This window comes from Pithys albifrons, chromosome 6 (assembly GCF_047495875.1).
Source record: "Pithys albifrons albifrons isolate INPA30051 chromosome 6, PitAlb_v1, whole genome shotgun sequence".
NCBI lineage: Eukaryota > Metazoa > Chordata > Aves > Passeriformes > Thamnophilidae > Pithys > Pithys albifrons.
This window is the reverse complement of record NC_092463.1, coordinates 196,108-218,756: the sequence shown is the minus strand read 5'-3', so window position 1 is coordinate 218,756 and position 22,649 is coordinate 196,108. Positions and strand designations below refer to the sequence as shown.

Sequence of the window (22,649 nt, the reverse complement as noted above, 5' to 3'; positions counted from 1 at the left end):
CAGAAGTATTCTCCCTGAATATTGTCTCCTTTGTATTTAGTTAAGCATCTACATTACAATGCCAACCCACATCCATGCAGTTCTGGTTTAGGCATGTGGAAGGAAGTCACAGAGCACAAGCATATAGAGACAAACTACACACTAACAAACGAAAAGTGACTGAAAAGAGGTTTTATTTGCAAATATAAGCAAACTCCATGATTCAGGAACTCTTCAGGCAAACGAGAGAGTGAGATCTTAACAAGTGGCAAAATCTTTCCCTGTTAATTCATGACTGACACTTGTTTTCATTTAGTTCTAAGACAGTCATTTTAATAAGATTTCCTGAGTTTATCTTTTTCCATCTCTTGGGAACTTACAATCTTTGAGTCATTGACAGATTTGTATTGCAGATGCAAAAAACTGGGAGGCTATTGGTGTTACCGTAAAACTTATCTGGAAGTAAAAATTACTGCTCCTCTGTCCTCACCAATAATTTCCCTCTTAACAGTTAGACTTCCTGAATAAGATATCTTTGTACAAAGGGTCTTCAGTTCTATCAACTTAGAGACTCCTTATTAAAATCAAGCAGAAACTCTGCACAAGCTTCTGGTAAGGTGTTTTGAGAACAATCAAAAGCAAGTAACTGTAAAAAAGGGGTCAGCCACTGTTGTTGGGGTTGCACATTGCTGACAACACGAGTTTATACGAAGCAGAGCCAGGGAAGCGTTATCTGGGATCACCCACAGCTACCTCAAAACACAGAGGAACCTCACATGTCAGTGCATTGCTCAATGCAATGTGGGCAACAAAACATGTGGACAGTGTCTTAGGACAGCAGTTCTACCACTGGCCTCAAGTGAACATAACTGGTCTCTTCGAGTCATGTCCTGTGTCTGGAAAAACGAAAACTAATGCACACAAATAGGACAGAAAATCTCAATGCTTCTTAAGAAGTCTCTCCTGTCCTACTGCATTTGCAAAGCAAATGTTCACACTGCGAAATTGCGTGGCCATGTCCACAGCAAAGCCTGGCTCGTTGTGACACAGCCTTCATACACTTATGCCCATTAGCTGCAGCCAAACCTCCAAATTCTCACGTCTGCTTACTCACAGCTTGTGGCGTTCACAGCTTCAGTTGAGCTCTGGTTTTGTGTAGGTCCAGCAAGTTAATGCAGATCCCCACAAAGAATTTGATCCAACAACTTTCTGATCCATCTGCCATTGTACAGATGAAACTTTTCTGCTCAAGACTTAACAACATGGATTTTAAAACAGGCTTTTTCTTTTTTTGCTATTTTAACTTTAAACATATCGGCATTAACAAGCAGTGCTTTAAAAATTAACTTATCATTCTTACCAATGCTGAGCCGTTCAGAATAATGATAGATGAGAGGATCAAGAACAGATGAATTCTCCTCTGAAAAGAATCTCTGAATACTAAAAACCTGAAAGCTTCCTTAAAAACTACTGTACTGTTAATTCGTCTTCTAACTGTTTGCAAAGAGAAACCCTCTCTATTGTACCTTTACAATTACTTGCCCACAGAAGTCATAACATTGAATTTCCCATCCCACAATTCTGATTTTCCTGCTGTGGTTATCCAAATGACTATGCTTCTTTTAAAAAACGAAGAAGACAAGACAAGTGTAACATCTCTTTTGCCATCCTTCCTCAATGCAAGAATTGTTTGGATTAACATTCCAAAGAACTGTACTAGAAAGAAAGCAATCACAGTGTATGAGAAAACCTGCAATACAGAAAACAAGATGAGGGATACAAACTGCTGTGATCCCTCTAAGATATAACACATCTTTTTTCATCCTCTTTATACTCTATTATATACTCTGGGTAAACCTGGTGTTTTTCGAAGACAACAAAAACAGAAGGATTTAACTCATCATCCACACAGCTGTCATAAAACTGAAGTCCACCCACAGACTTTTGTGGAGGGCGGACATAGGCTGCATTCCCTTTAATATAGTCTCCAACCAAAACACGAGCCACGAACATCGAGTTTCCTTTCTCCGTAGCCTGACAGTATGCATGGGAATAGGAAGCATCTCTAGCAAAGTAACTTCCTAGAAAAGATGAAAACATGGTTGTAAGGAGTATCTCTACACAGTGACAGCAAAAACTGAGGACCTCCTTGGTTTTCAGGAGGTATCTAAACCAGCTTACATGACTGCCCTTACTCAGTTTACATGGTATTACTGAAATTTTTGCAAGACAAAGGATTTCACCGTATAATTTCCATTCAGAATTTGTTATTTCAGGAGTAATTTTTTAAAAAGCAATACATACAAGCACACTGCAGGTATGTGTGTTATGATGAGAGGGACAGACAAGAAAACGTGAGGACTTTCTCTGATCACACCAAGGGAATGCACACCCTTCTTGCTGTCTGCTGTAAAGACTAATTTCTCTTGCAAGTTCAAATTATGACCTGAAGCATCATAAGATCCTACCTACAGCAAACCCCTACATCATTTCTCTTGACACCTTGTGTGAAGACTAGTCCCTACACAAAGCAAACCCTGGCCCTCTTCAGAAGGAAGAAAGATCGTAATACCAATTCCTACCCCTTTTTTTTCACCTTCTGTAGTTAAAGACATCAGGACTTTGATTGCTCAGCTATAAGGAGAGTCTGAGTAGACAAGTGACACACAAAGTCACTTCCTACATACCCATTCCATAGTTAATTCCATTCTTTCCACAAATTCTCCAGTCAAAGTTCCGAGTGCAAATGGCTTCCATGAAGGACATGTTGGTTCCATGGAACAGGAGCTTTTCCTGCACTTCCTTTCCTCCGTTTTCCCTCTTCATCTTCTCCTTTTGCCTGATAAATATGCAGGGTAGAATGTGAGCCATGGAAGAAAAGGGAGAAAGAGGTTTTACTCAAACAACTGTATAATATCCTTGTAAATGTCAGCTGGATGAGATTTCCAGCCTGCCTTCTCCTCTCAGCTTGGAAGATGAGACAGACCATTAGTATGAGGAACAAGTACAAGATAAGCACTATTCAGCAATTCTAGATAATTCTCACTTTACTCAGTGGATTGAAGCAAGTATTGACACAGTCCCCACTGTACCAACCCTTTGCTCCTCTGTAGGGTCCTACTGATTCTGCTTTAAGGTCACTTGTCCTTTCCACCCCAACTCTCAGTGGAGCAGAGGCAGTACTAACCATGGAGCCTCTGTGCTACAGGCAGCTTGTTCTTCATGCCACACACCCTGAGCTCCTGTCCCTGGGTGAGATCAGTGCTGCTGAGGAGACGGGGCCAGGAGAGAAAGTGAGCCTGCTTTCACCACTTCAGACCTCAGTGATTTAGGCCAGAGTCAGACTAAACTGTCAACAGGATGTCTTGGGTTGAACTGGCAAAATGCCAACTGCCCAACACAGAGTCAGAGCCTCTCCCCCTCCCCCCTGTGAAAAAGGAGGAAAAGAAAAAAACTCTGGAAACTCAAACTAGGTTTAAACCTAAACTATTTATATATATTTATACAGAAAAGAGCAAATTAGGTCAAAAGAGGAATCACAACAAAAGGCTCAACTAGTATTTTCCATCACTATTCCACAGCATCCAGACATCCCTGGAGTTTTCAGAAGCTATTGAAGTGGACAAGATATTAATATTCTTCAGAAAGTGATCAGCTACAAAGTAAGCAGGGTCAGGGGGAGGGGAGAAACCTTCCAACTTGTAAATTAAGAAGTGAAAAGAGCAATGGACTGAAACTTGTTCATTGAGAACTTACTGTGAGGGTGGTGAGGCCCTGGCACAGGGTGCCCAGAGAATCTGTGGCTGCCCGATCCCTGGAAGTGTTGGATGGGGCTTAGAGCAACCTGGGCTGGTGGAAGGTGTCTCTGCCTGTGGCAGGCAGTGGGACTGGATGAGCTTTAAGGTGCCTTCCAACCCAAAGCACTCTATGATCCTATGGACTTGGCAATGTTAAATTCTTCTTGCTTAGCTTAATTATCTCATTAGAGGAGGATAAAAAGTATGCACTATTAAATGCTTTGAAGTCTCCTATGTTTTGCTAGATGAAAAGGACTTATGCAATCATTAGCTGAGAACTTCCTGGTTTGGTCACTTCACAAGTGAACGGCACTTATTTAAGCAGTATTTTTATACTCCATTACTGTCTTAGTTTGAGGGAAAACCCAAAATGTACACCACCTTCCTGTGTTTGAACCTTTAACAATTACCATTCCATACACCCCTTGAATAGTTACTCTTGTTTTAAACTAGATAACTGTGCTATGCAACAGCTTAATCTACCAAATTAACTTGAACATGGTTGACCCCCCAGTTCAAATCTGTTGGTATCTAGCTTGGCCTAAGTACCTAGTGTTCAGTATCACTGATGCAGACACTGAAAACCAGAAAGGAGCTCTAGAACTCAGAGAGCATGAAGTTAAAACACAAAGATTCTTTCTCAGTGAATACTGACTTCATTCAGCAAAAGTACAGTAAATAGATCTGACTGGCACAAGAAGACTTCTGCAAAAAGAGCCCCCCCACAGGAGCAGGGCATTCTCTGGAAGGCCTCAAACACCAAGTTCACTCTCAAAACTGCTCCTAAGAAGTAAATCACAAGTCATGCTTAAACACATTGGAAAGCAGATACAGCACACCCTATTCTTGGAGACTCCCCATAAGGATGAGGAAACAAATACTAACCACTGAAACACCTTCCATAGGGATGGATTCTGAACTCTCAGTATTTTAAGGATGCTGTAGGTTTTCATAGTCTGATGGAACAGCTGCTTTATTGTGTTGTATTCAGAGGTCATGCTACTGATCACCACTGCCTATAAAATACAAACCAAGCATAAGAAGACATCAGGCTTTGGTTGGTTCATAGCACACAGAAGCCTAATTACAGCAGGTACACTTGCAGAAGGGACCCCAAACTATGCTTATGCTTTAATGCGTTAGACAGTGACTATGTGAATAACTAAATAGTAGGTCAATCACTATGTCACTCCTGCTTTGCAAGGACACCTCACCTCTCTTCAGGAAGGATCCTGGAAACGTCAGTTACAGGTTTATCATCCACTTTGTTACACAAAGACAGGAGAAATTCACACTAACTTTCCAATTAGTGTTACCAATTTCCATTGTGCATTTTATACACTACTTTCTACAAAACTATTCTCAATGACTTACAGATTATGGCACTGCAACGCTCAAAAAATAAACAATGTTACCAAAACAGAGCTGCACGTATTAAGTAAAGATAACTTTGTTCCTATGTCACAGATATTCCTTTTTACAATGGTTCACTTCCAGTATAGTAGATTTTGCCAGGATTATCTGTCAATGTCTGAAGAGAAGACAGTTCACCAAGTCATAGCTCAGCTCTTAGGATGGTCATCACAAGCACACAGAATCCCAGCCAGTCCCAATGCAACCTCCTACAAAGAAACGAAGCTTAGGGTCCCACAGAAGGATTTAATCTAGCCCAGGCTTTCACTTTCAGCACCAAGAGGTATTGTGGGTATTACCACTTCCTAGGTAGCTTTTCTTTTATGTGAAAGGCATTCAGGTTAAAAGTTAAGAGGTGGCTTTCTTAGGTGCCAAATCAGCAAGCAAAACTGAGCTGTGGGGAATGAGGTGATCCTTCTATTCACACATCCCACATGTACCACCAGGGATACCATGGATGTGTGTGGTGCATGCCAAAGCCTCTCACCCTCACCTCAGTGACACCAGAAACACCTCAACAAATGGACTCAACTAAAATTAGACAAGTTTTCAGAGAAAATAAGGGAAGCAGTTAAGTACATCCAACTCAAGACACCTAAAAAAATGGAGCTACCTGTCTTCCTGGCATTCTTCAGAAAAATATAAACTTACGCTCATCAGTTAAGCTGCTGCCAAGCCAAGGGAAAAGCATATTAGCTATATGATTTACTACTTTTGACACAGCTCCAAATATCACAGGCCCCAATCTTCAAAAGGTCCTGGCTGCCAGATTCCCATACAATCTCACTTTTAGTTCATCCAGCAGGTGCTGGACACATGACACTTACAATTTTGAAAAATCTGGGGTTTTTGCTAGTTGTGAAAACCAGCTGTTTGAAGTGAGTTAATGTCCGAGCAGTTGACTTTATCCTCTGATATTTCACCAGAACTGTATTTAGATGAATGTACTATATTCTGTGACAGTCTGCTGCCCACACCCCAACCTGACTTTTACTTCCCATAATATTATTCTATCCATTGATAACCACCAGAGGCATTCCCTCATGGATAGCCTTGTCCCAAAGTGCAGCCAGGGGTGGAGAGAACAACACAAGAGCCAAGGATGAACCCAAGCAACACATCACCCTGACACCTCACTGGGCAAGGGCCTACTCAAGACCAGTTTGGAAGACACCAACTCCTGTAGCTGGTATGTAAATATGATTGTAAGTCAATACTCCTACTCCATAATTAGTGGACAGCCCAGGGTCTGTGCAGCTATCCTGCAGGGCAGTGGGCTGCATGCCAGGATCTCCCCTGGAGCAGGGACACCTCTCGGGGTTACTCCTCGAGGGTGAGATATTCCTTCCCATATGAGATTCTTGGTGAGAATGAATGTAAGATGAATACCATGCTGAACTTTGAAATCTTGGCCAAGTGATAGACAGGACTGATTGGGCGCTCATCATCCTTTCGGCAAAAGCCCTCGGCCAAGTCTGGGAGTAAGTCTGGATCCAGCTACACTGAAACTTCCCAGAGAAAGGAGTTTAGAAAAGCAATGGGGTTCTTTCTGAAAGTCATGATTTCATGTGAGGGTCTCCCAAACAGGAGAAGTTTTATCTGACCCTGTTCTCTATGCAGTAAATAATCAAGTGTACTCACCATCGAATCTTGTTAAACCACTGTCACCTTTACTATTCAAACTTTGTTAACTGCAGTTTGATATCAACAAACATAGTGCTACTTCTGTCTTAGAAGTGAAGTGTGCCACTTCATCCATGACACTGGCACGCAAGGCCAGACTCTGGTTTTCCTTAGGCCCCAAGATATCTGTGCCAATACAACTTGGTCAGCATCACACAAGATTCTGTGACACAGTCAACAAGTAAAACCTCTTATTCTCCTGTTCCTTAGGCAGGGTCAAAACCACTATTCAAAAGGACAAGTGTTACATGAAAAAGCCTTTTTTCTATTGTCCTGTAGTACTTCCACAAACTATGCTGCTTTTCCAGAAGGACTGCTGGATGTAGTGATCTAAAAAACACTCACATATTTTGGTCCTGGTAGACCAAATAGCAACACAGACTTAGAGCTGACAGTGGGTGGGTTTGTTTTGTTGAAGAGATCACTTCAAATGTTCTTTTATTTTATTGCTGTAGCTCTTTATTTCTGCCATTCCTGGAGGCTAAGGTCTGTGCTCAGATCTGTGACGTAAGTGACAGTACTGGAGGATAAAGAGATTTCCTTTCCTTGATCTCCAATCCAAATCTTATCTACCAACAGCCATTATTATTTGATGGCTGTTTTATTTGACAGCTTGTAATAGCCTGCAGGGTTTGGTCTCGGTCCAGCTTCTAGTGAAGAAATACACACTTCACAAAAACTCTTTGCTTAACTGGTCCACTGAGTAAACAAAGTAAGCCAGTTTTTAACAGCGAATCTTTTTGTCTCCAACTCGATGAGTCTTGGTTTTGCATGTAGATAAATGCCTAAAATGCAAATGAAATTCGAGGGAATTTGGCACCATCTTCAGGATTTCTTGGGAGATCACCAAGATCTTTAGCACACCCACTCAAGAAATTACTCCTGTTGCTTGTTACCATCTACACAGTTACAATTGATTCACTTAAGCTTTGAATCGTGCGTTTCAATCAGAATTTCAAGAGGGAAAAAAGATACCTTGTATCCCAAGTCAGGTAGTGCTGAATGATCCCAGTGGCTAGGACAGGCTTGATTTGAAATAGATGAATCCCTCTGGCTGTTTGCAAACAGACAGAAAATGAAGTATTAGTAATTATAGTACTGCTCTGAACACTCAAATTTGCAGCATTCCCTTTGGCCAATTCCTGTGTTTAAAAATTAAGATAAACCACAAAAACCCCTAGAAAACAGCCTCAGACTGTGAGCCAGGCTTTGCATGCTGCCACTCAGCCACCCCAGGCCTCTTGCACTTCCTTTTCTAAGTAACAACTCTGGACGTAGTAACCGGAGTAACATGTTCTCCTGATGCCAGGTGAGGCACGAAGCCAGCAGTTTGTGTTACAGCCTCTGCTCAGTGCCAGGGATGTGCTTTCTCCCAGCAGCAGCTGTTTTCTTTGCACAATTACTGTCAGCACTAGCAGCCATTCTGCCTTATGATTACTTCTGAAATATGAAAAAACAACAATCTAAAAAGCATAATAATTTACCCTTTCTTTATCTTCTGCACATCTTCAGAAGATACAAATTTTGGTCGCCTGCAGACCCGTCTTCGAGTTTTAAAAGCAATGTTTGTCTGGGTCATTTCTTGAGGAAAAAAAGAGCAGGAAAAGGTCATGAATAAGTCTACAGGATGGGGTCATCAATTAAGGACTGTCATTCTTTAATGTAAAGTGCATATTCATTACCAATTCTGCCTGCCAAAGAATAGTTGCACAAAGCCTGTGTAAGCTTCTTGTCCTTCTTGTAACTGTAATTGAACCTGTGCCTATCTTGCTTGCTCTCTCAAGCCCCTCATGCTCTTTAAATGTTGCTCTAGCAGCACAAAGATGCTCAATCTGTATTTTTTAACTTCCACAGTTACCTCAGTTTATTGTGACTTTCTGTGAAGACTATGAATCTTTTTATTTCTGGTCAGATGTGAGTCTGGAAACTGTTGAGGAATAAGGAGGGAAGGTTACTTTTGTAAGGAATTTCTTCTGGGCCATCACTACCTCACTTTCCCTTCCAGTAAGTGAAACTGGTAGTGTCAAGAAAGGAAGTCATAGCTTCTGAAAGCTGGCAGAGTTTACAAGTTAAATCTTTGTAAAGCACTGCATAGTTGTACATGAGAACTTTAAAATGAGTACCTTTAAAATTGAGGTTGTAATGATGCTGGCCAGCCTGGAAAGATATGGTGGCATCTGGATCTGCTTGATACAAATTCTCAATAACTGCAGAAGATGGTGAGTTCACACTGTCCCCTTCTCCCTTTGTGAGGAGAAGAGAAAAAAATAGGGAGAGAAGGAAGAGTATCACAGTCAGGACTAAACCCTGAATAACTCACTTGCGTAGAGGGAAAGAGGAGGCAAAGAGTGGGATGAAGAGGAATCTACTAAGAACTGCGGTGGGCTGAAACACAAGTATGGAACTTTCATAACATACACACAAATGCATAACTAGTAATGACAGGCACACGTGTATCCTGTAAGATGCTGTGCTGGTTTGGGCTGGGACAGAGTTAAATTTCTTCCCAGTAGCTGGTAGGGGCTGTGCTTTGGATTTGTGCTGGAACAGTGCTGGTAGCACAGAGCTGGTTTAGTTCTTGCTCAGCAGGGCTTGCACAGAGCCAAGGTCTTTTCTGTTCCTCACCACCATCTGGGTGCAATGGGTGCACTTGACTCCTTACCAAACTAGTGTTAGTTTGGTTCAGGCTGCAAAGGAAGTAATGGCCTAGGTCAAGACTTTTCTTATTTCCAAACTGTTCTCTGAAAACCCACAAAGGAACAGGGTGACATGTAGAGCATTGCTGCATATAAGCTTGGACATGAACACTGATCATGTCATTAACACATGAATAGCAGGTGGTTCTTCCAAGACTGATTTGTCAAGGAATAAAGGAAGTTGTGGGTTTACTTTTCATGTAATTTAACTATGAGCCAACCACTTTATTCCACAAATAGGATAGCCTGAGGGAGCTGATTTTGAGGTCTCCCTCCAAAGGAGTAGGCTCCATAGCAGTGATCTCTCCTGGAGTTGAGACCCCTCTCAAGCTTATTCCTTGAGGCTGAAACTATTTAGCAACTGCACTATAACCAAGATCTTTCCCTGCCTACTTTTCCAAGTCCCTGGATCACCTTTGTGTTCTACCATTTGCACAGCTATACTGTGAAGCATGTGAGGAAAACTCATCTGCCTTGGAGGAAGGTGAGATTCCTGATTTTTTTTCCTGCATTTTTCAGATAGATTACTTTCTTGTCAGAGGACTTGGCCATCTCAGGAAAAGGACTGCATTTGATCTGAGAAAGCAAAGCAACACTTGAGTGTCCAAGGAAGCAGGACAATGCTTCAGAGAGAGGCAAGTACTTCCCACATATCTTAAGGACAATGTATACATGTTCAATGTATGTAGAAGCCATGAATAACTGCAAAAAGGAGTTCCCTTCCCTCCAGTCTGTCAGCATTTTATCACATCTGTTATGAACTTCTGTAGCTTTGCTGCCTTACCTGACACTGTAAAATTCAAGCAGAAGGATTCAATTAATTCTGCTGAGTAAAGGGGAGTATGGGGAGACACTCCACACATTCCTGTAGAGGTGACACAAAGCTCAGGATGTGAACTCACCTGTTCTCCATATTCAGTCCACTGGCCTTGGTCATTCTTCCAATACCAAATCCACTGTGTGGTCAGTAGGAATGTGGGTTTTGTGACTGATGATGGTGTAGAGAGGCGTCGAACCGAATAAGAACAGCAAGTCATTGTCTGGAAGTTAATGTTCCTATCTGCTATGCTGTAAGGACAAATTCAGGGTTAGTACAGTTAATATATTTTATCCTTTAATCCCCTGTTTAGGCTTGTCCAATTTTCTTTAATATAATGTGATTGAACTTAATTAGGCCTGAAATAAGAGTATTTTCCACAGCACGTGGCAGCTCTTCATAAGCAAACTGTGGCCTGTAAGAAATTGTCTTGGTTTGAGATAAGCAACTGCCAACCCCCCCAAGCACAGAGAGAAAAGCCTCCCTCCTAACACCAGGGAAAGGGAGGAAAAGAGAGGGGAAAGAAAAAAAACACTTCAAACTGCATTTATACTAAATCTACATATATTTTTCACAGAAAGAAAGAGACAATTAGAAGAGAGTACAAATATTCACTCACACAAGTTTACAACAACAAGTTCCCCACCTCAACTTCTTAACGAACGCACAAATTCTACTGTCCTAACTACACATTACTTAAGAAAAGACTTATTCCCCAGGGAGACAAACCCAAGCAGAAAGGAGAGACCCAGAACAACACATTTTACTTTCCTGAGGTACCCTGTGAGCCAGTGGTGGGCCTGGTCCTCTCCATCCCCCCTGGGACAGCATCGTGTGTCCTCCCAAGAGGAGGCTGAGAAGCCACTGCCTTAACCACTCCCACACTGGTTCCTACTTCCCTGGAGATGATGTCATAATGTGGTATGGAATACAAAGTTATTGGCTAGGAGAGGTCAGCTGTTGGCTCAGCCCAGCTCAAGTCAGCTGACAGCTTCGGCTTAGTCCAAACTCCAGAGCCCAAATCTAGGCCCACCTGGGTGAACCCATAACAGAAATCAAATGCCATCTCAGTCCCTGGCCACATGTGGCACTGCCAGCTTTACAGACAGCACAGGGCTACAAGTACAGTGTCACAGAAGGTACTCTGCAATAAATAAAGCATGGTTAGAGGTTTCCTCAGTACAAAACCAGAATTTGGTAAGTGCATGATTGAATTTGGCGGCAAGCACCTTCAGCTTATCAACTTTGTTGTTCTTCTGTGGTTACAAAGAATCAGTAATCAGGCATTGGAATGGGCTGCCCAGAGAGGTGGTGGATTCACCATCCCTAGAGATTTTTAAACGCAGATTGGATGTGGCACTGAGTGCCATGATCTGGTAAATGGACTGGAGTTGGACCAAGGGTTGGACTCGATGATCTTGGAGGGCTTTTCCAACCCAATCGATTCTGTGATTCTATGATTCTATGAATGCAATCACAGCCATCACAACTGTGACTTCTGCAAATTGTATTCATCACTGGAGCTACCTGGGCTCTTACTCCTGCAAGGCTTGAAAAGTTAACTCCCAGGCAGGAAGACTTTGAAAGCAGCCTCCTCTTGGGACTCTTGCTTGTGATCTGCACCATCCAGCAAGCTGCAGGTAAAAATCATCTGTTGCCTTAGAGGCATGGGCCAAAATTACTATGCCATTTTATAAAAACAGACTTGGGGTCTCCTATGAATTCAGGTGGCTTACAGTGGAGCTCTTCAGAAAGGAGTTAAAATAGAAAGAAAAAGAAAAACAAACAGAGAAAAAAAAAGATGGGCTGCTTACACAAAGACACTTAGCAGATGTTTTTATATTATTATTTCTATTACAGACAGTAGTTGCAGTATGAAAAGAACAGCCACAGAGAAGGACCAGCTCTGATTTGTTAAAAAGCCCAACTTCATTACTGTAAATAATGATTCATTATCTGAAATGCTACTATTCTAAACACTATTCACTCATTTTTTACTCTGCACAGAGTTTTAAATGTAAGATATAGTTTTGTTACTTTTAGAAGACATAAATGGGGTTATACTGTCGAGCAATCACTTTTATTTTACTTTTTAAAAGGAAAAATTCTCATTTGTAAATCCTCCCAGCTTCTGAGAGCCTCAGTAGCCAGAAGTTATGGAAGTCAGAAGAAAATGGGATTTTTTTCACAGGACTTGAATCAAAATGCTCCAAGCAAAGAGTACAGCATCACTATACCTGATGTTTTTTGGGTCACAATAGGCCTTTTCAATTTCCTCCATCCTGACAAGGTCATTCCAGCTGATCCCATCATATACTTCCCATTTATATGGTAAATGGTAATGAACAGATTTGCATTTATCTGTAATGAGATCAGACATAGTCAAAAGCTTTGCAATCATAACACAGAGAGCAGAACAACAAAACTCAAAAAGGAACCAGCAGATTTTACACCTTGAGGCTTTCTCCTGGAATTTGTTTGCACAATGAAGACAGAGTGCTGAAAATAAAGGAGGGGTATGTTTCTCCAGTGAGGGAGGGAGTGAGAAAGCACAATTGCCACTGATCTCTATATGGCACCACTAACCCAAGTCATTAAGAGGAAGTGCCTCTGCAGTCACTGTTCTCCAGTGACTACATTACTTTTTATAAAGCTTACCCTTATGTTTGCAGTACTTCCAGACATAGAACACACAGATCTCATCACCGTTATCTTCTTTGTTGTCCTTTGAAGCTTTAGCAGAGGAATCATTCTTGTTATCTACAGGAAAGGACACATCAGTCCTTATTTGCTCTGAGAGAAAGACACTGCATTTGGTACTTCATCCCAGAAATAACAAAGATTTGACCGCAGTAGCCAAGTCAAGCACTTTCAGGATCTGACTATCCCCCAAACAGCCCACCACACGAGTCAGGGCTTTGTGACTGACCAATAAACCCTGACACCGGAAGAAGTCTCAGTGAAGAAGTCCAAGGGCAATGTCAGGAAGAGTAATACAGGGTGTGACTGACCAGAGTCACTTTGTCTCCACAAAGGGAACCAGAGCTTGGATAAATGGCAGTGTCAGCTCAGCGGATCGATGGGGATTACAAATGTTTCTCCCTGAGTTGGCCCAGACCAACATGGTCTGACACACAGGTATTAAACCTAAATAACTAACAAAAGAATTTTGGAAACAGCAACAGGCTTCAGCTGGCTTCAACCCTTCCCAGAGACAGGGGACACTCAGCATTGTGACAATACAATATACAGACCTGTAATGGGAGTAACATTGGCATTGTGATTGAACTGTGCATTCCAACTGCTATGTTTTGGTAAGGAAACATTTGTATTTTGTTTTTTATTTCCAGTGGAAACTCTGCTACATCAGAATGTCACTGTACTGGACTTAGCTAGACTAAGACATAATTTTCTTCATAGCAGCTCATATGATGCTGTTTTAGATTTTTGACCAAAACAATGCTGATAACACCCTGATGAGCCTTAGCTTTTGCTGACCAGTGATACAGAGCATCAAGGTCACCTCCATTTTTTACCCTGCCCCCAAAGTGAATAGACTCAGGTGTGCACAGTTGGTTGGGATGGGAAACAACTGGGCAGAGAACCCAAACTCACCTAAAATTCCATACCATATAGCATAATGCTCAGCAATAAAAGGGAAAAGGGAGGTTGCAGGAGGGTTACCTTTCTTTTGCTCAGGAACTGGCTAGGCATCTGCCTATGTGTGGGAGGTGGTGTGTGACTGCTTTTGCATCACTGCTTTTGCTTTTTCTTCTTCCACTTACCCTTTGGGGTTTTTTTCCCTCCCCTATCTTGACCCTTAAGCTTTCTTGTTTTTATTCCTTCTTTTTTCTTCCTCATCCCACTGAGCGTAAAGGGGAAGTGAGGGAATGGCTGTGTGATGCTCACTGAGGCTCATCCACAACACCTGCTTAACATGAACTATCTTCACATAAGCTCAAGACTGCTGGAGGGTTAGAAACAATCCATACCTTCATCTTTACCTCCAGCTCCTGTTGGTAACTGATGTTGTCTCTCACCAGGCAGGGTGCTACCAGGACCTGCATGAGAAGACTGAATGAAAAGCACTGCTGGGGCAGAACCTCGGCGAGCTGGAATACCCCAGTCTGTGTGGAGAATTACGTCCATCGCTCATCTAATTTGATATTAAACATTACACCATCCATATGTGGAATATCTAAAAGAACCTGTTCATAGTGTACTGGACTCTGACAGGTTTTATTACCAAGGCTCTTCTGCTCAGGAGGATAGGAGAATTATAAGTTGCTATTCACTCATGAAGGTTTATCAAGACAACTGCTCTACTGACAAAAGCTATACTTACTCACTAGGGACAGAAGGCAAGGAAAGATGTCTGTCTCCTTCCCAGGAAGGAACAAATGTGTCCAGGACAGTACAGAGAACAGTTCCAGGCTACTCTTCATTGTGCTGCACAACGCTTGGGCAAAAATCCCAACGCTGCTGCACTGTCCAGTACTATGGCTGTGAGCATACAGGAAGGGAAGTACACAAGCTGCACTCTGACTACCACTGGGAGGTGTGGGCCTGTGTGACATCTCATCCCTACGAGAACCACTGATCTCAAGACTAGAGGTTAGAAACAATCCATACCTTCATCTTTACCTCCAGCTCCTGTTGGTAACTGGTGTTGTCTCTCACCAGGCAGGGTGCTACCAGGACCTGCATGAGAAGACTGAATGAAAAGCACTGCTGGGGCAGAACCTCGGCGAGCTGGAATACCCCAGTCTGTGTGGAGAATTACGTCCATCACACGTATCTAATTTTCCACCAGCACTCCACTGCTGATACAGCAGGTGAGCAATAACAGTCACAAACCCTAGCTAGTCACAGTTATTGCCAGCCACTTAATAGCTATTTTGCATGCAGTATTTTAGGCAATAATAATGCAGTTCTCCCACAGGATTCAGCCATGACTTACTTCATTCCTGAAAGTAGATAATGGCAGAGAGGAAAAAAGTGTGTACATGTTGCAAGAGGGGAAATACAAAAGCTGATTCCACATGGAAGCAGTTGCTACTAATATCTAGATATTTACCTTTTGAAGATGGCACATGCAGCATGGAGTCCACTGTTTGCAAAGGTACCTTCAGTTCCTTACTCCTTGTTTTTTTCAGATAATTTTCCCTCGGTTTGTATTTGTGTACTGAAAGTGCCAAAAGGATGATGGGGTTTAGCTGAGAGGTTTCTACCTCTATCAAAGTCAAAATCATATTTAAGCCCAGTCTTTCTTACAACTTACCGTTTCCCTTGTTGAATTCCATGTGCTTGTGATCATATATAATCTGGAGGTTTGATGCTATCTTCCCATCAATGCCTGCAGTTTCCAACACTCTCAATGCACAGTCATCCAAGAGATTATGGGACCTCACACATGGGAGAAATCTACATTCCCCCCGGAGAAAGTGTCGACAAATGTGAAGCTTGTTGCAGTTGTTTTGCTGCATGCAGATGCCACCTTTTTTGTTGTAAAATTGACAGATCTAGAAGTGGGGAGGATAAAAGATGAAATGGAAAAGCACATCAGAATTTTTCTTTCTTCTATAGGCATGCAGCTTTAAGAGCAGAAAAATGGTGACTAAAAGGCATGTGTTTATTTTAGCTTCTTCAATTTAGACAGATTTCTTGCAGGTATTTTAAGCAGATTTTCAGTTTTGAAGTTGTGCAGTTTTTGTTTCAAGAAAAGCCAATCCAACAAGTGTAGAAGTGCCAAAAATGGATTGAAGACAGTTCCATAAAACTGAATTTAAATACCTATTTGTAAAGCTTATTCTGCTTTGAAGATTTGGGCTTCCAAAAATGGCCAGAAAAATGCTTCAATATTAGAGTACATATGGAAAAAGCAAAGCACTCCTTTATTCCTCTATTCACCAAAAAAGAGACAAGCAGTGAATCAGACCCAGGGAACAAATTGCGCAGCAAAAACTCCTTCATATTATCCACCAAGCACCACTGCAACCCTTTTGCTCCTGCAGCACAGAGAAACAGCCTGTAACAAGAACGTTTCTTTGAGCAGGACACACAGCTGTCTGGCAGACAGTCCCAACATCACCTTGGGATTCTCACACATGCCCTGGGATGGCAGTGCTTAAAAATGGGAAAATCAGACGAGTTTCAGCTGCAAAACAACTATTCGCTGGATCTATAGTGTCTGTCACACAGCCTGAACTTGGGTGTAAGAATTACTGAAAAAAGCATAAGACTTATGTCAGACAATAGTTTCAGGGGCCAGAGCACAAGAATTGCTTTTGTTCTTGCATCTTTCTGCTCAAGAGAGTAGGGGAAAAAGGCAACTAAAATAGAGAATCATGTAATAGCTGAAAGAGTATTAAAAACACAAACATTTTGTATGGAGCATCCATTACACAAAATATCACTTTATGGTAGTGGAGAATGCAGCCACTTAAGTTTCAAACTGAAGCACTCAAGAGTTTTAAGGACACTGAATCTCGCTGAGAACAATTTTATAGAGCATCTCGAAGAAGATGCATCAAAAGGTATTAGTATGCAGGATGAAACTTTTACACAGGCACACCAGAATAAACTACCCCAGAAGCAAGTGCTGCCTCAGTGAAGTGGGTGTCCTGGTTTTGGCTGGCATAGAGTTAATTTTCTCTGTAGCAGCTGGTACAGTGCTGTAGTTTGGACTCAGGATGAGAAGAATGTTGATAACAGAGTTATTTTAGTTGGTGCTGCACAGGGCTCACTGCAATCAAGGACGTCTCAGTGTCTTATGCTCTGCCAGCAAGTAGGGGGACAAGGAGCTGGGAGGGAGCATGGCCAGGAAAGCTGACCAACTGGGAAAAGGGACATTCCACACCACAGAAAAGCATGGCCAGTATAAAAACGGGGGAGTTGTCCAGGAGCCACCAATTGCTAAACAGGGACAGACTGGGCATCAGTCAGCAGGTGGCGAGCAATGGTATTCTGGATTACTTGTTTGTCTTGTGTTCTATTCATATGTCGCTCCTTCTCATTACAACTATTATTAGTACATCTTACTTTATTTCAATTATTACAGTATTGTCTCAACCCACAAGTTTTACCTTCCAGTTCTCCTCCCCATCCCACTGGGGTGGAGGAGTGAGCGAGTGGCTGCATGGATGGTACTTAGTTGCCATCTGGGTTTAATCTATGACAACAGGGAATCCACGATTTAGCTGCATCAGGAAAGCACACTGTCCCTTGCATTTGCCAAGAAACAAACAAAAAACCAAAACAACAACAAAACTAAACAACAACAAACCCAAACAAAAACAACCAAACAAACAAAAAAAAAGAAACAAAAAAAAGAGCCAGAGAAGGCGAGGGAGAGTGTGAGAACCCCTGATGATGTGTGGTGCTGTTGCGGGTTTTTTTGTTATCCTGCACCCCAGCTCAGGTCACCAAATACCAAAATGTCCTCTTGCTTGAGAGCTCTACACATGCCATATCCTCACACACACAATGAGTCAGCATTTCTAAGCAGGAAACAGCCAAGCTGGCTTTTCCATCCATCTTCCCAGCTCTCAAGTTTATGAAGGGACTGCATCGATCACGGTTTTCTCTTGGTTTTTCTAGTTTATCTTGTACTGCCTGATAGAGGTGCTCAATTCTGAGGTAATTAATAATGCTGTCAGGGGTGAGGGTTGAACAGATCCCCAATAAGCACATAAGAGTAATACCAACCCACAACAGTTGCTACTATATGCTCAGTACTGGGCACTGTGAACAGGACCCCTTACTTATCACCATCATGCTCCTTGAATCTGCCACCACAACATACTTTAAAATGATACACACACACAAAAAGATATTTTGTCAAAGTCCAGCACTGTCACAGCAGGTAGTAAGGAAACAATAGAACTGTTATGTCAGCAGATCTGTGGAGAGTATAACCTGCAAAAGACAAGGGTAACAGGCAGTACTTACCCTGAAGATAGCCTTGCCCCTACACACGTGTAAAACCAGAATGGAATGTTCAGCCAAATTTAACAAAATCGATGACTGGCATACAAACTGGACAAAGGTAACTTTGTAGAAAATTACTGTACAAAAACTCAGTGAACTTTGGAAAAGGCAGATTTTACAGAAAAATTTGGTCATTTTCTCACAAATTTTTCTCACTTTCTTACAGCCTCATGCACCAAAATGTGCAGGGTATGTAGACTGGAAGAGGAAATGGGACCTCACTTATGAGTCTCCATTATCTCTTGGAGCAGAAGCAACAAACTGGGTTTTGGTCTCTCATCTGTAAGCACGTACAATTATTGTGGATTTTCAACTATATCTTGCTTACTTCATCCTTTGTAAACCTCTAGTGAAGCTACTGACATTTTTGTTTGCCTGTTTTGAGTAACTTTATTGCCATCCTGTTGGGATAACAGGAATGGCACACAAAGCAGGCTGCAGCCTCGCTGTTCACTTCCTGCCGTCAGAGGGCAGGTCTGCTGCTGACATGTCACAGACACATGGCCTTCTCCAGGTGCAAGTGTTTGGGTACTTACTAAACAACACACAGCTCAGCGTTTAACAGTTTTACTGCTGTGGGGTTTTTTGTTATTTTAAGTACACAGTCCTTTGACAGAACTGGTTTAGATTCTGGTGCTTTCACACATAGCCATCCCCATTCCTAATTCATTCAGAGTAATCCTGTTAGGTTTCAACAACTCGAGACTGAGATGAGAACTCCCATCTTGCCCTCTCACATTCCTAGTGAACAAAAAGTTTCTTTTAAGGCATTAGGAAAACTCACATCGGGGAGAAAGAAAGTGTCGTTTTGGAGAAGCAGGATTCGCAGCTCATTCTCACTGAGGCCAGACAAATGATGGTCTTTTAGAACTTTTTTGTTCTCAGCGCTCATGACCTCATGCGAGTACTTGCAAGACCTGCAAGAAAACAGACAGACATACCAATGTTTACTCCATGACACAGGCTGATTTAAAGAACCTCAGAAAATGTGCAGCTTCAGAAAAGCCATGAGAGATCCGGGGCTTGGCAAAAGTCCCTGTAAACATCTAGGTGGTCTCTGCAGTTAGAGAACAGACCAGACATCATAACTCCTCTGTGAAATGCATTAGCATTGTCATCCCCATTTTAAAACACCGATGTGGCCACACTACTCTTAAAAAACTTAGGAGCACATATTTGAAGCCAAGTCTGTCTACCCCACACACTCTTCACCTCCAGTAAACTGCAAGCCAATGCTCCATGACCTGAACAGCTGGAGGGAAAGTTCATTTTAGAGGAATACACCAACAGCACTGGAAGTTGCGACACGCTTGATTTTGTAAATGTAAAAGTTTAAAGCACTCCACAAATACAATGATAATACCTGAGTCCAAGAACACATTTAGGAAAAAAACCCAAAACAGTGAAAAGCTACTTGCCAGACGTTAAAAACAGGATTAACGGGACTAAAATCGTGATTCCAACTAAACAGAAGACTGCAGTAACTTCCCCAGATGGTTTTCTTTCCAGGGATTCTAAAACTAAAAGGATGAAAAGTCTGGAAGCAAGGCTAGATTCTACCTTATCAGTTAAAAAACAGCCTCTCTTTTGATCTATATTGTCTACCTACGAGTATTTCTGCCCCCTCATTTCAGTCAACCTCCTTCCCATGAACGGCATACTCTTCACTTTATTAACCAAGGTGATTTTAAATACTTAGTGCTATTACCAGGACAGCATGGTTTATCATTACAAAGGGAATCACCTCATTGCACGTTTAAATTCACTCACAATTATCCAGCGTGAGCGCCTACACTCACTTGAAGGTATTTCTAACAGTGAATGCCAGGGAAGCTTATCGTACCGTCAGTAATGCAACAAACAGTAAGAAAATCTTATCATCCTAAGGGTTTGCTAGTACCACTTTGAGAGACACAGCCTTTCCCCTCCATACTCTTCAGATCGGGCGCACAACAATCTATTTTATTGGGGCAGAACAGGAAGGGTCCGGTGAGATATCAGTCTATTACTAACGCTGCAACGGTACAAGACCTGGGGCTTGAGGGCTTAAACTGCAAATTGTGTCACGGGAAAGCTTCTGGGTTGCTTCTTCTGCAGTTGTTTTTGTTTCCTTTATCTTAATGTTTTTAAACTAGGTACCACCTTTGTCTGCCTGTCCTGCCCCCTTTCCGCGAGTCCTCCGTATTCCAGAAACCGGGACTGATGTGTATGGGCGATCAAACAGTGCCTCTCACAGAAAGGGCTGTAAGCGAAGCGATGAGTTACAGCAAAACTCAACGTTTGTAACTCTCTGGAGTGAAACCAGAGGGCAAGCTGGCACTTTCCTTTTTTCTTTGGAGAGAAATATGTGTAAACTATTTCATCCAGATGCCAGGGGCCCGAGGGTCGGGTGTGGAGGCGAGTGGATTTAAAATAAGACAATCGTAATACTGACAAAGAAAACCAGGCTTTAGAAAACTCCCACCGGCTTTTAGCGGCTCAGCGAGGGCAGGACGCGAGTTCTTCGGGAGCCTGGATTTCCCGGCCCGCGGCTGTGCCCGACAGAGATCGTTGCCCTCGTCCCCCGGGGGCGGAAGCAGCACCTCGGGCGGGGCGAGGGTGTGCGGGGTTTGGGGGATGTGCAGGGTCTGGGGGCCGTGCGGGATTTGCGGGGCGTCCCCCTCCCTCCCCTTTCCCTCCCCTCGGGCTGCCCGCGCTCACCTGGGCCCCAGGTGGCACCTGTCCATGAGGTGCTGCTTGCAGAGGTGCAGCCGCTCGCAGCCCCCGCACTCCCTGTTGGCACAGACACGCACGTCCGACACGGCCAGCACCTCCGCGCCGCCGGGCAGCAGCAGGAACTGGCGCGGGCCCGCGGCCGCCAGCGCCTCGGCCAGCTGCGGGGCCCCCAGCCCGACTAGCTGCTGCAGCTCCGGCAGCCCGAGCCGCCCGCCGTGCGCCAGCAGCGTCTGGGTGAGGAAGCAGCACACGGCCGGGTCGTTCATCCTGCCCCTCTGCGACGGGACGCGACCGCGACCGGGAGCGGGCAAAGACTGGGAGCGGGACGGGGCGGGACCGGGAGCGGGAGCCGGGGGAGATCGAGGGCGGGAGCGGGGTGGGACTGAGAGCAGCACCGCGATCCACAGGCGCTCTGCAGCCGCGCCTGGGAGGAATCGAAAGCGAAGGCGTTCGGGAGGAATCGAAAGCAGGGCTGCCTAGCGAAGGCGGCAGGAAAGCGCCCAACCTGGAGGTTTCCTTGGCTGAAAATCACCCTAGAAATAAATAATGCAAGAAGTGGTTGAAAGGATTGTGGACTTCTCGTATAACTATAGAATCACGAAGCGGTTTGAGTTGGAAGGCACTTTAAAGCTCATCTCATTTCACCCCCTGCCATGGGCAGGGGCACCTTCCACTAGCCCAGGTTGCTCCAAGCCCCATCCAGCGTGGCCTTGGACACTTCCAGGGAGGAGGCAGCCACATTTCCTCACCTCCTTCACAACTTCTGCTCTCTACATAAACCTTACACAAATCTAGTGCAGAGCATTAAGCATATAATGTAGGTAAAAAACACAGCATACTCAAATAATTCTAGTATTTATGTAGCAATGCCATTACTTTTCTTTCTTCCCGACTAACAGTCAGCTGCTGGTCATTGCTGGTTGCAGCAGTGGATGTCCTGGCAAGGCTGAGAAGCTCTGCTGGTTTTGGCTGGGGTAGCATTAATATTCTTCACAATGGCTGGTGTGGGGCTGTGTTTTGGATTTGTGCTGAACACAGAGCTGATAATAGAGATGTTTTTGTTATTGCTGAGCTGGGCTTACACAGAACTAAGGCCTTTTCTGCTCCTCCTACTACCCTGCTGGCAAGGAGGTTGGGGCTGCATGGGAAGCTGGGAGGAGGCACAGACCAGACAACGTCATGCTCAGTATATAAAGTTGGGGAGAGAGGGAAGGAGGAAAGGGGCGATGTTTGGAGTGATAGCATTTGTGTTTCCAAGTCACAGTGACGCATGATGGGGCTCTGCTCTCCAGAAAATGGCTGAACACATGCCTGCCCATGGGAAGCAGTGAATCAGTTCCTTGTTTTGCTTTGCTGGTGTGCATGGCTTTTGCTTTCCCTGTTAAACTGACTTTATCTCAGCCTATGAGTTTTCCCGGTTTTACCCGTCGGTGCATTCCCCGGTCCTGCTGGTGGGGAGTGAGCGAGCGTGGGCTTGGCTGCTGGCTGGGGTTAAACCATGGCAGAAGCAGAAGTTCCATGTTGCTGTTAGTGCTGAAGTAGACCTGGGGTTGGGAAGAA

General features: G+C 43.4%; 1 protein-coding gene and 1 long non-coding RNA gene across 5 annotated transcripts; one reads left to right on the top strand and one right to left on the bottom strand.

Moving 5' to 3' along the window:
• Positions 1–156: 156 nt before the first annotated feature.
• On the bottom strand, positions 157–21,503 carry LOC139672698 (protein mono-ADP-ribosyltransferase PARP12-like). Of its 4 annotated transcripts, none has more exons than XM_071557130.1 (15): positions 21,075–21,500; positions 19,159–19,291; positions 15,667–15,907; positions 15,463–15,570; positions 15,018–15,086; positions 14,378–14,446; positions 13,044–13,178; positions 12,623–12,746; positions 10,471–10,636; positions 8,996–9,116; positions 8,357–8,453; positions 7,848–7,926; positions 4,662–4,792; positions 2,667–2,818; positions 157–2,060 (listed from the first exon to the last, which is right to left on the bottom strand). In XM_071557130.1, exons 1-15 carry the CDS (start codon positions 21,353–21,355, stop codon positions 1,777–1,779), a joined length of 2,190 nt encoding a protein of 729 aa, XP_071413231.1. In that variant the 5' UTR covers positions 21,356–21,500; the 3' UTR covers positions 157–1,776. The 4 variants fall into 4 exon arrangements, with proteins under 4 accessions (XP_071413231.1, XP_071413233.1, XP_071413234.1 ...); XM_071557132.1 differs by having other exon boundaries at positions 13,044–13,145; positions 21,075–21,498; XM_071557133.1 differs by lacking the exon at positions 15,018–15,086.
• LOC139672699 (uncharacterized) lies at positions 3,362–16,372 on the top strand. The gene is made up of 5 exons (XR_011697971.1): positions 3,362–3,641; positions 6,221–6,378; positions 10,088–10,207; positions 14,433–15,220; positions 15,328–16,372. It is a non-coding gene; the product is annotated as an uncharacterized lncRNA (long non-coding RNA).
• Positions 21,504–22,649: the final 1,146 nt, after the last annotated feature.

Bases quoted from the DNA above. Each gene is read 5' to 3' on its own strand.
- LOC139672698 (XM_071557130.1), bottom strand. From the start codon at position 21,355: ATGAACGACCCGGCCGTGTGCTGCTTCCTCACCCAGACGCTGCTGGCG. The intron at 19,292-21,074 runs GTGAGCGCGGGC...GTTTTCTTGCAG, and splicing joins AGGTGCCACCTGGGGCCCAG to GTCTTGCAAGTACTCGCATG. The intron at 15,908-19,158 runs GTGAGTTTTCCT...CCCCACTTCTAG, and splicing joins ACACTTTCTTTCTCCCCGAT to ATCTGTCAATTTTACAACAA.